This window comes from Adelges cooleyi, unplaced genomic scaffold (assembly GCF_023614345.1).
Source record: "Adelges cooleyi isolate 19-005CV unplaced genomic scaffold, UGA_ACOO_1.1 ACOO_flye_CR_arks_rails_tigmint_CR_PRNA_247, whole genome shotgun sequence".
Lineage (NCBI taxonomy): Eukaryota > Metazoa > Arthropoda > Insecta > Hemiptera > Adelgidae > Adelges > Adelges cooleyi.
In genome coordinates, this window is record NW_026095912.1 from 14,202,826 (window position 1) to 14,218,724 (window position 15,899).

The 15,899-nt window shown below is 34.1% G+C and overlaps 2 protein-coding genes across 2 annotated transcripts; both read right to left on the reverse strand.

The window, feature by feature from the left end:
• Positions 1–329: 329 nt before the first annotated feature.
• On the reverse strand, positions 330–7,681 carry LOC126837222 (mediator of RNA polymerase II transcription subunit 14-like). The gene is given in 4 exon segments (XM_050571040.1): positions 330–865; positions 868–885; positions 888–5,409; positions 7,490–7,681. Coding segments are annotated over 3 exon segments (4,704 nt in total). The 5' UTR covers positions 5,374–5,409; positions 7,490–7,681; the 3' UTR covers positions 330–665.
• Positions 7,682–9,283: 1,602 nt separating this feature from the next.
• LOC126837223 (kinesin-like protein KIF23) lies at positions 9,284–13,895 on the reverse strand. Its single transcript, XM_050571041.1, has 14 exons — positions 13,179–13,895; positions 12,589–12,744; positions 12,334–12,526; positions 12,115–12,253; positions 11,825–12,033; positions 11,636–11,740; positions 11,445–11,536; positions 11,220–11,359; positions 11,046–11,149; positions 10,865–10,969; positions 10,630–10,776; positions 10,387–10,560; positions 10,063–10,317; positions 9,284–9,978 (listed from the first exon to the last, which is right to left on the reverse strand). The coding sequence occupies exons 1-14, from the start codon at positions 13,730–13,732 to the stop codon at positions 9,775–9,777; spliced, it is 2,577 nt and encodes an 858-aa protein (XP_050426998.1). The 5' UTR covers positions 13,733–13,895; the 3' UTR covers positions 9,284–9,774.
• Between the last annotated feature and the right edge of the window lie 2,004 nt (positions 13,896–15,899).

The following is a 15,899-nucleotide window of genomic DNA, read 5'->3' on the forward strand; positions in this document are numbered from 1 at the left end:
TGAACATATTTTTAATTTTGTTTTGTCATCAGACATCAGTAAATTATATCAGTTCCTACTAATTGACAATAGACAGCAGTTAAAAAACTACAGGTCCAGACTAAAATATAAACAAATAGATTCATGACTAACACCAGTCAAAGCTCTATATTATTTAAACGATTCCCGAAATGTGATTTAAGATACTTAATATACTCGAAATTTTGGTTTTCTTTGTGGTAATATCATAATTTTGAAAAATGTAGTGTGACTAAAAACTACCCACCGTTGGCTCGAGGGTTGCTTTTTGTAATGACAGGAATTAATTATTTGTCTAATGTTAATATATTTTGCTACAAAGCGTATTAAGTATATGAATTGTACATCGGTTACAGCCTTATACTAATAATTAAATTAATATAAAAATAATTTACTAACAAAGTTATTGATATTTACCATTAATAACCTAAATTGTACAGAAGTTAGAGAAACTTTAGCTAATAATTGAATACTATACAATGTTGTTTAATAACGTAATCATTATTTTTCTTTAAACTAGGTAACGATAAATAATTTTCAACCAAAAAAAAAAAATAATAAAAACAATTCAGTTAGTTAGTATTCACCAAGACTGTACATAGAAAATTGTAAATTTAAATAAATTTGTTTTCACGATGCGTACATTTCTACTGGTGAGGTGGCATCATTCCGTGTTGAGGGCCCATATTAGACATCGAAGACCCTCCGTACGTTTGTCCTGGACCAATCATATTGGGATTTTGTACCATCATGTTTGGATTTTGCACCATCATGTTAGGATTTTGTCCCATCATATTGGGATTTTGCCCCATCATGTTAGGGTTTTGACCGACCATTCCAGGATTTTGCCGACCATTCCAGGATTTTGCCGACCATTCCAGGATTTTGATTCATCATGTGTTGTCCCATTAGTGGCGACTGCACCGGACCACCGGGTCCGCCCATTTGCGGGTGCATGTTCATCGGGGCAGGCGACATCTGAGGTTGTGGCTCTGAAGGGAGTACAAAATTTGTCATGAGATCCCGAACGGCTGGGAATATGGAGCATTCGTTTTGATTGACCGCGAACTCGGCGAACCGCTTCATGTGTAAACTTGCAGCCGATATGGCAGACGCTGGACCGGCATCTCTCTTCTCGGCTAGCTGTGTCAAGTTAGTCGCAGTGTCGTACACGAGGGGCAACACCAGCGAAGGCACTTCGTTGCCGCTGTACGTTATGCCGATCCTGGTGATTTGCAAGAAAAACAATATTTTATTGCGACATATCAGCAGGGCTTCCTTGCCGACGGGCACAATTGGCGTGGCCGATGGCGGTATTCGCAAACACCATTGTACCGTCCATTTCATTTGATGTTGCTGAATCAGGCCCGGAATCATCTCCAATTTGATTATCTGTATGAAATCCTTGAGTACCGTGTACGAACAGTTCAACATGCGCGTGAAGCCCAGCAACGTGTTCGGCTTGCACGGCGGTATTGCCACTTTGTTCTCGAAGAAGTTTTCCAATATGCTTAGTTCTTCCATGGTCCACGGATCTTTTTGATCCGGGATACAAGATATTTTCAAATGCAACGATTGGAAATGTTGCATATTTATAAAAATGCGACATTGTAAATTTTCCACTTTAAAATTCACAACACCCGGTTCGGAACAGTTTAACGAGACAAGATTTTCTTCCGTCTGAACGAAACGTTGGAGATTCTTCCTCATGTAAACACACCCCAAGAACCGTTCCAGGGGACATTGTTTGGGCGCGGCAAGTCCTTGCGGGTGAGCCGTTGGTGTACATAGAGAATCCAAGGCTTCGTGTGTGATAATTGTAGGAACGGCTCCTGCCCAAGATTTCTGAGGAAGTACTCTGGACGTATGAGTGAACCCACTTTTGTGATCTGGGCTTTGCAGCGAATGGCTCGCCGGAGATTGTCCTTGAGCTCTGGCCGGTGATAAACGTGGCAAACCTGGAGATCCGGGCCAATTCGATGCAGCCGGGGAAGTTATACTCTGAGAAGGAAAAGGACTCATTTCTGGAGGATGAGTACTAGAGCTCAAACCAAAGCCCGAACCTGGACCGGGAGAAGACGTAGATAACATTCCTGCTGGACTTGGTACGTGTAGAGGATTCGACGGAGAACTCGCCAACAAACTGGAACCCGGAGAAGGATGTGGAAGCACAGATGGTGATGGGTTGACGCCGGATGGCAATGACGGCGGAGAAGCCAAATTGAAAGACGAAGCAGGACTATTGGTATATTGCTGTTGGTTAGTTTGCGACATACCTCCGACAGCGGGATGTGGGCTAGATGGCGTGTGCGGATTGCTTCCTGATGAAGTATTACCCGGAGTATGAAATCGTAAACCTTGGGCAGGCGATTGAGGACCTCTATGCGAAGAGCCGCCCAAGAAGTTGCTTTCGATATTATCCATCGTAATAGGAGATGGTGGATTGTCATCTTCTGATTGAGATCGTCTTCTAAATATATTAGTTTCGTCTACATATTTGTACAAAAACGCTTTTAGTCCTGGAGTAGGTATATAATCAGAAATCACAGATGTCCTGTCATATCTGCTGTATGCTCCGTCCCTGATACTGACCAAGTTTCCCCATTTCAATGTTATTTCTATACAATATTGTCCTTCGTAAATCACTTTAATCAAATTAGTCGAGTTGGCGACTATTCCAAAAGTTATTACTGGTACTTGGGGCCTGACTTGTAAAACACAGAGCTGCGGTATCGATGGCAATTTGCAAATCGCACTAAGAGGGTTTAATGTATCTAACATTTCGTGGATGAGCATGGACAACATTTTGTTACTGTTGAGGTACCCTTCGAATTGTTCTTTAATTAAATTATGTGGATTAATACTACTGTCAAGTGAACCAAAAACTATAGTGAATCCACTAGTCGACGAGTTCCACTGGATCGTCGCTGTTGAACGTCTATGGGCGCCGTATCCTATGATAAGTTTCAAGTAATTATAACTCCTTATACTTATCATAGACTGCAAGTTGTTTTTTTCCATTTGCAAATAAGGTGATAGGTCTTCAACTAAAAAGTACAAATGTACGATTTGGAACCAGTCGTTTAGTATTGTCTCGACTGTTTTCGAAATATTTTCTGCAACGCCGACATCATAGTTTATGTAAACCGGCCGACGAGCTCCCTGCTCTCTGCTATGTCTGCTGGGCAACGGACTTCCATAAAACACATATTCGGTAGTCCAACATCGAGTAGTACCTTTGCCATAGACTCGAATCGATATCGACAACACACGTTTGCAAAGCGATATCCATTTTGGATTTGTAGCTTCGATGCCAGAAGGAGGCGGTAATGACAAAATTTTCAAAACAAAGGTAGTAGCGTTGGCCTCGATTTGGACACCTTGATTGCTGATTCCATACTTTGATAGTTCTTGTGCCAACACAGTGAATGGCAATCGTTCGTCACACAAGGCGACTATGTGAGCAAGCTCGGGTATAAAATAAGCTGGGTGCTTAGGAACTTTTCTCGGTTTGTCGTTACTTATGATGTTCCTTTTTCGACTGTACGGATCGATTTTTTCGTGTTGCTCTTCGATGACGGCTGTAAACGGTCCATGAGTCGCTACAAATTTCTCCAAAGTGAGCAAAGTCAAGACTTTCAAATACATTTTCGGTATATCGGTTTCAATCGAATCGTCGTTGGGGTTATCTTCAATAGACGACTTCTTCACACTGGCAATATAAAATTTGTATTCAATTCTACAAGGGGACTTTTCATTCTCGGCAAATTCCACAATCAATATTATATTTGATATTTTATGTAATTTGATAAACATACGATGACGGCTAATTTTTGACATCGGATGATCGATATGATGTAATACGGGCAACCGTTCATACGCTGTGGCTGGCAAGTGTTGTAACGTAGTCTCACAGCGGCGTTGGGTAATCCAAAATCTCAATTCACTTAGGAGAATTGGTATCTTCGACGGTTCGCTATTCAAAGCCTGTTGTAACTGAACTATACTGGGCGGGTTGAATTCAGGAACGTGGCATTGAAGCATACCCGAATGTGTATCGACCGTTATCAGCAATTGTTCGGCCCGTAAGCAAGGGTTAAGTATAGCGACTGACAATATTGCCGGGGAGCCTTGCAAATTGCACTCGACATCTTTCAACACATTTTCCAATTCTATCTTAAGCTCAGATAAACGAATTTTAGTACGCACATGAATTGTGTGCACTAACAGCCGTTCCATGGATAAATGATCGGTGCCAATTGATTTTTCTGTAATCTCCGCATCCTTTGTGCCTAAAGACGGTGAATGTAGTATCAACAACGGTTTATTGGGTTCTTTGTCGTCCACAGAAACGGTTAATGAATATCCAAATTGTTCGGACACGCTGCGCGATAGCTCTCTCCAGTACGAAACGACTAAACTTTTTCCAGCTTTGTATTCGGTTATGTGTATGTGACCGTCCAATCTGTCTTTACACAACACTCTGGTTTGGGAAAACAACACTTCTAATTGCAGCGATTGACAAAAGTAGTGCAATACCATGTAGACCTGAGTAAGAGGCTCGCCGCCAGTACTACAACATTCCAGCAGTCTAGCCTGGACTATTTGATGAATATACTGGGTCTGTCGAGGATGTACCAACGGTTTACCTTCGCCGGTTTCTTTATCGTCAACTAATATTTCAACATCTAAAAGTCTCCACGGTATGTTAGGGTTATCTCCCATCAACGTCAAAGACACTTGAAACTCGTTTTCCACGCGAAACGTAACCCGACCGTTTGACACTTTTTTACAACTCATTTCACCAATTAAATTACTGCAGACCAGTCGATGCTGAATGACTCTATTCAATTGCAATAGCGTTTCGCGAGTTTCGGCAGGAGTGATTTTTTCTGGTGGTACGATTCTTTCACGAATGCAAGCCGGTAATCTGGAGAAAGTACCCGTTGTCAATACTTCAACGGCAGATGGAATATGAAAATTAGGTAGCCGAGCTGACACGACGGTTTCCCGAGATATTCTGGCGAGCATGTCTGCCGTGTCTATGAATAACATTGACTGTTTATCTAAAAACGCCATTATTTGAGTAGATTTGTCCACTTTGGAAGCACTGTTTGCCCATTTCACGAGGGCGAGAAGGCGAACAAACAACTGTCTGGTGCGGTCAGCAAACTTGTAAATTTCCAGTTTCCGTTCCATGTCGGCTTTGCGCGGCAACAATTCTGCCAACACCGTGAGCTCATGATAAGTACGTTGTACAATAAAATCAATCAATATTGACAGAGATATTGATCCTTCTGGAGGTAGCCCGTTATTCATGTTGGGCTGGTTACCTTCTAACGGAATCGGAGGCATTGCAAATTTTCAGCGAATATTTAAGAGGAATTTCTTCTAAAAAAAAAAAATATAAGATACAAAATTAATAAATATTAAAATTAAGATGTTTACACAAGTAATAAAAATAATATATATATATATTGATGTCGGTTAGTTTTTTTTTTTTTTTTATCGAAACAGTATAATTTATTATAAAACAAGCGGCCTACAAAGCAAATGTTTGTCATCACTACTCGTATCGTATACATTTAGTTCGGTGTGGTAAATATTGGATATCTTTTGAACTGTATGTTTATTTAATAAATTGGAACATTGAGTAGTTTTACAACTATGATGTAACATTTTTATTAATTACAAAATATGACGCAAGAAACAAAATAACGTCGAGTAATATTCGAGTGACACGATTAATTATTTTCTTATATATATATTAACTTCAATATGAAGCGAAAAAAAGGTTGGATGTTTTACTATTGTGCTATAATTTTGTAAAAAAAAAATAGTAAAACTGACTCCGATTTCTTTTGACATTTTTTTAGAATACTATACGAACTTAACTTTTTCAAACAAGTTTTACTATTTAAACAAACTATTTGTTGTTAATAATAGACATGATTTTATGACTTAATGTTTTAGAACTAAATTATAAGTAGTTATCAAAAAATTACAAAAATAATTGAAAAAGTTTTTTAGTAATATGTTGTTAGGACCAAATTTATTGATTATTTGCTCCTGCTATGAATTGGAAACAATAAAATTATATTTAGGAATAGCAAAACCATGGTAAAATAATCTTTCTTCCTCGAATTCATTTTTATAGTTAAAAATAAATTGTGCTTTGTTTAAAACATTATTACAATTTATTGTTTTAATTAAATTAATAGTCCCAGAAGTGCAGATGGTATAAGATATTAAGTATATTAAGGTAAAATAAATGTTGCTCGGCTAAAAGACCATGCGAAGAGATGAAATATTTACAACTTGATTTTCCGTTATTGGAAACATAATATTTAAATTACTTTAGCCTTACGGAATATTTTTTTTATATTAAATATTATATAGTCGAGAAATATCGTAAATAAATTATAGAAATTGCTGTACGTTAAATGAGTTGTGGTAAAATGATACATTTTATGGAATTAATTATGGATTTTAATTAATTATTTATTGTAAATAAATATTTACAAATAATTAATTTTATTCTGTACTGAATTATTCAAAACATAATATGCAACAACTACAATACTATTGACTTATAAAATTGTTTTCAAATATCAAATAAATTCTAAGAAAACAAAAACGATAAAATGTTTGTTGAATCTTATCATGTTAATATTAAGATACAAGCATTAATAATATAGAATTATACATATTTTATCTATGCAATATATATATATATGTCATAATAATTTAAAATTGGGGTCGTAAAATCAACGTACAGAAGAAGAAAACAAAAATTACAGGCAAAATAGCTGTTGATATCATTAGTCCAGTCCAGGCAAACTCTAAAATCTCCTTGAAAAATATATTATATCGTATATTGTATGTATTATATGAATTATGATTTAACTCCCAGCTACGCAACTACAGTGATGGTTTATTTAAAGTTAATCCAAACTAACAATTATGTAACATTTACACTTCTATTCTAGTCCCTCGTGTTCATGTTTCCCATTTGCCTTTATCCAAACTGTGAAGTAGAGTTGAACAAATGCACACAAACGAATAACGATATAATGTATTAAAATGTAACACAATTGAAGATAGTAAGATTTCAACCGATTAGGCGTAGGCGCTTTTGGTTAATTGTTATGTGTGTGTCCACTGTCCATACTAATCGTCTAATATGCTAGTGGCAACAAATTACTAATTTAACATGTTTGTGGCAAAGTATTACAGTTAGAATACAATGAACATGAAAAAAATATTTTCTATCACATTCTCTAGTATTATTAACATTTGTATTGCTCTTTTATAAATACATACATGCAAATGTGTTTGATTACGTATGTATCTATTATAACAGGATTGGTGGTTATAGTTCTAAAAGAATTATCTAACTTGGAACTATGTAACAATGTTAAATACAACTAGTATAAAAACATATTTTAGAAACGTAGAATTTAGTACTTACAACATTTTATGTTTTTTTTTCCTCCAATCCTTGAAGAACGATTTTGGGTAGGAGTCAGTCAAAAACGCATTCAGCCAAACGAAGGCACTATAGTATTAAAAACACCGAAGAAAACATTTAAAATGTAAATTTTAAGCCGAGAAATATTTCAAATTCAGGCGATAAAGCAATATCAAATTATTATAAATTATTATTATGATATCACTTGGCGTTTATCACATCCTGTTTGTAAGCAACAAAACACAAAAATCAAAACAAACTACGAAGTAAACAACTGGTATACCCTACGACCATGGTAAGCTGTGGTATAAACCATAGTTACCGCTCTTTTTTGAAATACAATTTTTTAACTTTTTATTTTGTTTTTATTTTGTAATGTTAATAAATGTTGTAATAGGTTCAATATTTTTTCTTGTATTGATTGTTTTTAAGAAAAATTATTGTCTAATGAGACAAATTCTACTTTGAATTTTTTTCCTGGATATTAAACGATATATTTTAATGATACACAAAGATTATAACACACAAAAAGAACAACTCAGAAAGGCGGCCGTATTTAGGTAATGATACATTTTGGCTTTGAGCTAAAACCAAACTATAATTTATAACGGAAATTGAAAATAATTTTTATTTATTTATCAGTAACATATCATAATAACTGTAAAGTCAGATTTAAACCCGAGTTGAGAAGTATTTCAAAATACGTTTTGATTTCAGAAATGAATTTTAAATTTTGTTATTTAAAATACATTTTTCTAATTAGTCATTCTCATTTTGGTTAATATTTTAATTGTAAATACAACTAATTTTGCTTCAGTATATTATTAGAGACAAACATACACATTTGCCTAGTCCTAAACATTATTTCAAATTTTGATTTTTTCCCACTTTTCTCGAGATGAGAGTAAAAGATAATATTTATTGTTTTCTAATATTATTAATATTGTTATATATTTTTTTGCCTAACTGAATACCGCCAAAAACCATTTTGTCCCAATGACTATTTCCTAGAAGTGGCTGTTAGTAAGTACAAAATAAATAAACTTAATAACCTGAAATTCTTCAAAATGTTTATAACTATTAGCCAATACATAAATATGCTTAGAAAGAACGAATTAAATATTTGTAAGAAGGTTTTTTTTTTAATTTTTGTTAAATATACTTAAAAAAAATTTCTTAAAATGTATTATGTGTTTGTGTTGACTCTCACTAAACTTTTAAAGCGATGACCCAAATTTTCTACGGCTAGTTGCTATTCAAAAGAAAAATTGTCTAAAACCTATAAAAAAAACATATATATGTTATATTATATATATTTGCCATAGAAATTAATTTGTTCAATTTTTTATGTGGTGGACATTAAATAATTCTAATTTTAATAAAACTTAACAAGTACTCTGATATACCTTAATTTTCTTTTATGAAAGTTATATTACTTTTAAAATAACATGTTCAAGCGAAAGAAATGTATTCTACAAAATTCACTAAACTAAGCAACTTAACGCATCGGCTGATAAAACCAATGTAACCTACTTTATACAATATTAAAATTAAACTTTTGTCTTTTTATTAGTATTTTGTCTAATAGTTTTTTACAGCTCTATTAATACGTTGCAATTTAGGATTTGTCATTTTAAGCAATTAATATTTTTAACTCACCAGCAAGGAAGCTCTAGATAAAGTAGTTACAAGAGATAAAACATTGAATAAAGCAACAAAAAAAAGATACAATTATTTATAAGTAAAATCTGATCAAATAAACATTGGTGGTAATAAATAACAATGAAAGTTAAAACATTGTATATTATAATATCTCATTCTTTAAAAACTTCACATATAAAATATACATACATTTCTAGAAAACAATTGTATAATAGTTAAAGTAAGCGTTTCCATGCAATAAAAAAAAACAAAATTATACTTTTGGAGCAAACATTTTTTTTTTTTTACTATTACTTGTTTGAAAAAAAAAAATAGCTCAGTAAAATAATGTGGACGGAAGAACACTTATAACATAACATAACGCTCATAGACAAGTAAACTATACTGTTAACACTCTGATTCAAATCTTATGGATATTCTTAAACTGATTAAGTAAAATAATGATAATGTCTTTTTATTATTAAAATTCAAATTGAAAAATCAAACATAACATGCATTTAAATACTAAAAATACAACTTATACAAATAACGGTACAAAATTTCTAACATTTGTCTTTGTAAAACTAGATCAACAAAATTCTTAACGGTTATAAAGAAATATTTTCTTCCTTATGGGATAATTGTTATTTTCTCGAATTTGGCGTACAGCCTTGTATGCCATAACATTTCGATTGTTGATCGTCTGGAATGTGACCTTCGATTCTTTCGTTGTAGGCTTGAACGCGTTTCTTTACCGGCGATCCACCCAACGGACAATCTTGCTGTAATTTTTCAACGTCGTTGAACACCACTTGAGCTCCTCCACTGGTTGTTGGAATGATATCCCCCTGAGAAATTTACATAATATTACAAAAATTAATAAAATGCTATCCTTTGGACAAACATAAAATATCAGCCGAGCGCAACAGTACCTTGTACAGTTTTGCCTCCGGAACACCATCGCTGTCTTTGTCTTGGGTGAGTAGGCAATACTTGGAAGCGTCGGTTTTGGATACGGTTTTGGCATTGGTCAGTTTGGTAATGGACTTACGTTTTCTCATCTTGGGTTGCATTACAGTTTGTAACGGAACCGGTACGGGCGGCTTGTGTTCTATCCAACGATCTCGCGGATCACAAGATTTCGATCGCCTCGAATGCAGACGTCGCATGTTCGGTGCTTGCGAAGGCTATATTTGTAATAATAATTGTAATACAAAGTTGTACCAAAAGGTTTCGCCCGACAGTTTATGTACTACCTTGTTCGGTGGGTTTTCGACAGGCTTGTTGACGACTGAACCAGTATTGGGTTTGCTGAAACTTTCGTCGGATACCGTTCGCTTAAGGGTGCTGCCCTGGCTCGAAATACTTTCAGTGCTCTCGGCAATGTTCTTGATGTGCCGAAGTTTACGTTTCTTTTCTTGTAATTTGGCCTAGAAAGATGTAACTCGATGGTTAACAAAAGGTCGTAAACAAAATGTTAACAACAATTTAACGCTAACTTCAAATTCATTTTCTTTTGCTTTCCATTTTTCTTTGAAGTCTTTTGACAATCGTTCTTTGTTCTTGATAACTTTTGCGTTGTATTTTTGTTTTAATTGATCCGCATCGCTCGCCATTTCGTTGATCATATTTTCTTTGGCGCTTATCTATATCGTGTACAAACAAGTTAAACCGTTAATTGTGCGATACTTTATCTACGAATAAAAATAAAAAAAACAATATTTTACAACTCACACCAGATTTCAATCTTTTGTTTTCACTTTCCAATAACTCTATTTTTCTTTTTAAAGATCCCTGTTCATTTTCTAATAACAATGCTTTGTTTTTGTACTGTTTTATCTAAAATATAAAAATTAAAATTAAATATACTTGGGTTAAAAAAAAAAACTAACAGAGTGCAGTATTTAATGTATACTTTATTCTGTTCTTGATCCCTGAGTATTCGTATGGACTTTACGTCTTGTAATGCAACTGTGTAGTTGCTTTCCAAGTGTACAATTTTTGATCTTATGTCATTGCCTGAAAAAATGTTGTTAACTCAAATGTTAAAAACAAACAAATTATTATTATTGGAAAACAATGAATTTACTTTCGCTTATTAAAAAATCGCGTAATTCATTTTTGATTTTAATTTTTTGTTCCACAGCAATCAGCATTTCTTGACGCTTTTCTTCGACTAATAACTCTTCGAACTCCATTTGAGGTAACGGAGGCCCTAAATTCATAAAACTGCAAAACAAATTTCGACAATTTAGTAGGAGCTCAAACAAGTTTTTTTTTTTTTATAAAATAGCAAATAATAAATGAAAAAAACCTCAAGTCGTAATCATATTTCAAATTGTCGTTGTTTCTGTTAACGGGTGGATCTTCTTCCAGAACACACGGTATACGGTTCAACGACTGAACCTGAAAATGTGATAATACACAGAAATATTTAATAATGTTTGTCAAGAGTAAAACAGTTTGGCTAAAACTTGTCTGTTAACAAATTACTCATCGTCGTACATCGACAATTTTCTTTCGGCCTGGCGTCAAACCCGTATCAATTCGTAAAGGTGTCATTCTTTTCACTTGTACGTTTCCAGACATTTCTCCAAACTGTAGAACAGGCTGTCAACCGAATAAATACAAGATATATAAAAAAAAGTAAAAACCGATACGCTGTATTTTATATATATATTTTTTTTTTATTACCAGAAGTTCCGCCGGTTCAGACATGGGATTAACACAAATCAACATTCTAATCGAACCAGAACCTTCGAAAAAGCTCTTGAACAAGTGCGTGATCTTAGAACTCCTATAAGGTATTATCTCGGCTAAGCTCTTTAAATTGCTCGAAGACTGATTTTCGTACAATATCCTTAGGCACAGTTTAAGATTCGATAGCGATTTGTTTATTTCACCTAAAACAAATGTTTGCCGATAGATTATTATCAATACAGCGGTGGCCATTGACGGAAATTATTTTTAAAAAAATTATAAACCTGCTTCTTGTAGTCGTTGTCCGGTTGTTTTGGCTTTTCCGGCTCTTTCACTGCCGGCCAAATCAACTAATGATATTTGACTGACCACAGTAAACTTTTTGTCTTGAATTACATTCACACCATCGGCGTCGAGAGGCGCCTGGATAAAAAAAAAAAAAAATAGTAAATCATAGTTTATGGTGCTAATAAAACACTAGTTTTGCCCCCAATCACTCTTACTTGTACTAAGCGTAACGTAAACACTGTATGACTACGACTGGAATCAATATTCAAAAACGTCGGAGCTGTACGTTTGTTTAACTGTCCTTTTTTCAACCAATAGAAGGCCTCTTCGGCACTGGTCGCTTCTTTTTCATTAACACCGTGTACGTACATGTTACCGTTTGAATCTTCTCGGATAACTTTGCTATTTCTAAAAATAAATGTAAATTTTTTATTGATAAAAAAATGTAATCGGTTTTACCAGTACATTACCGTTTAATTTCCCCGTCGGTGATGTCTTCCAAAAGGTCGTAAACGTAATTGTGGTATATTTCTACGTAACTGATAAATACAGAATACGCCACGTGTTGGTCAATGTCGACGATTCTATAATCAAACGGCACCCGATCTGAATCTGATCCATCTTTTCTAAATATGACATAAAAAAAAAATACAATTATTTTAAGACATTTACTAATAATAATTATTAAGGCTTTCATGGATTATGATATTATGTGATTAATTTTCAGATGTATCCATGTCTTCAGTGTTTTTTTAGTACAGTCACGTTAGCAAAGCGTTAGCAAAAAACTAAAGACATCCGAAAATTAGCTTCATAATAATTGGCTTCTTTATACTTATAAAATATGATAACAATATTTTTTAAAAACACATTTTCGGATCAGCCCAGACCTTTTGAAAATATTTTCGAGCCGTTTCCGTAACAAAAATAATGACAAGAGTGATTGAAGTTTGTGTAAAAGCCATAAAAAGCTATATTTTTCACTGGCGGCTTAGGGTAAAGACAGTAGGTATAGTTAAGTTACAATCCAGTTAAACTTGTATAATGAAAAACATGTTACTTTTTGGGCGTCTTCATGTGTTTTACATTGTGTTTAAAATCTTCGGCACGACACGTCATGGCTTCTTCCAGGCTCAGTACATCGTAACCGTTAAGTTTGTCCGGCTTGAACGTAAACTTTCTGGCTTGGCAATTTGTAATGGAATTGAATATGACGTCGAAACACCGACCAACGATACCTCCGTCATCTTGATTGCCAGTCATCGTATAGGATTTACCGCTGCCCGATATGCCGTAGGCGAACAGCAAACCGCTTTTACCGGACAACAGTTGCTCGATGAGCGGTAATGCCAAGTCTTGGAACACCATCTCTTGGGGTTCGTATTCGGTGAATATTTTTTTATAACTGAACTGCCCTTCTCTGGATACGCCCCTGTCGTCGGGTGGGCAACTGATTTGCAAATCGGTATCCGACACCACCGTAATGCACGGATTGTCTAAGCAGGCGGTCGGCGGTCGTATGCGACAGTATACTTGAATTGGATCTTTGGCGTCATCGTCCGATTTGGTCCTTTTGGGTTTCCTCGTCGTTTGGCTACAAGTTGCTCGCTTCATCTTGACGATCGCACTTGCATTCAGACCGGTGAAGATTTTTTACACCGTAATAGTATTGCGTTGGCCGAGCTTATGGTGTTTCAACCGAACTGTTTCAACGACACGGACGACTCAACAAGAAAAGCATGTTGAAATTATGTTGTTTGAATCAGCAAAATGTTTTGACCGTTACAAAATGAGCTGTTATCAATTTAGAACGTTGCGGCGGGTGTCTTATCATAATCAACAAGAATTTTTTTTTCCATGACGGCGCGCTTAGGCCGCCGATGACGTCATGGAAGAAAAGTCGTTTGCCCGCGCGTTTTGAAGAGAGCATAATACAGAAAAAAATGAATTATTTTAGTTTGGAAGTATTCAAGAATGTTCAGCTCTAAGGAAAACGTTATAGGTTTCACGTTATTCAATGAGTTATAAAGGGGAAATATTGAAAAAAAAGCAACCGGACCCAATGACGTCGCAACACAACAAATTTTTCTCTTCAGATAATAATTAAATGTTAAACTATTATAGTCAACTATTATAACGTATGGTTGCATAACTATAATTGTAGTATCGTTTAAAACCGATTTGACAAAAATCCAAAGTAATACATTTTTTTATTATTTTTAAGAGCTATTAACACATTTTTATAATAATGGCGTGACGTCATTGGACTAGTCCAATTATTATATTTGGCCGTCGACGATTGTTTTGACATTAGGAATTTTTTAATTAAACCAAAATTATGTTTTCTATCACAACCGAAATGGCTATTCTATTTCCCAAAAATCACTTTGCCTATCCTATGTAGAAATTCTCCATTTCTTTAGCTATATACATGCGTAGGCGGACTTAGGGGTTGATTTTTGGGGGGGCTTTAGTCCTAGACAATATTTAGACATTGATGTAGCCTACAAAATCTTTATTTTTCGTAAATTTTCCGCTTTACGAATGTGTGGGCATGTATATGCAATATTTTGCTATATTTTTTTATTGATGCAATATGTATAATATTATAATCGAAGTTGATTATCAACTGATAACAAAATTATTACTATATAGTATATACTATAAATATACTGTTGATTAATATTTTACACTTGCTGACTACTTTTATTATAGTTTGAGTATGTTTATATATAAAAAAATATTGTCCCCTCCCGGGCAATAATTCAAAGCCCCTACTGTAGAAGTGCTTATAACTAATTTTTTTAATATTTTTTCGAGCTATAAATCGAATTAATTTTCTAATAGCTTAATCAAAAGTTTGCCTTTTAACGCCCGTACATCATTTTTTCTATTTATTTTAACTAAAAAATGTCCAATAAAATATAAAATTTAGTTTAATGTTCTCGATGAGGTGATAGAAGGATAGAATACTATTATTTCCATCCACATACTTCGTCTATAATTTAAAAAGCGAATTACACAAAAATTATTTATTCCATTACAAACCAGTTTTCAGTTTTCACTAGGTACATTATTGTTCTATACTTAATGGATGAATTAAATATTTACGTTAAAATTTAACTTCTAAAAGTTATCTTCAACATTAATTATCCTTTAAAATAATACCTACTGTAAAATGGTGTTGTTTAAAACAACTACAGTAATTATAATTTAACTTACGAATATAACTTGCTTTACTTGCCAAAACAAACCGAAATGTTTTTGATGTATTAAAAACACTATCTGCACTACTTGTCAGTAAAATAGGCAATGAATTGGTTATATTTTTTAGCATGGCATATACCTATAGAAAAGAGATATACCCCAAATGTTTTAACATGAAAAAAAAAATAAAAAACATTTCATTTTACCGCGGGTTTTTAACTATTTTCATAATATCTGCGATAAGTTTGCCTTATTATATATATATATATATATATATATATATATACCTGTAGCAATCGCTTTTATCGTTGAATTTTTTTTTTCATTATAAGACTACTAAAACAATGTTTATATTTTGTATTTGTTTATACTTAGCTGTGAAAAAGTAGTCTGAAATGACAATAACAACCCTTCACCCCACCTTCCCAATAGGTCTTGCCATCAGACGGTTGGCGGTCGCCGCCAGAATAATATAAAGCATCAGAAGTTTCCTTGTGTAAAATGACACCTTAACCACAATCAAACGTTATCCGACTAGTCTAAAAACCTAAGTATTGAAATATATATTATAAAA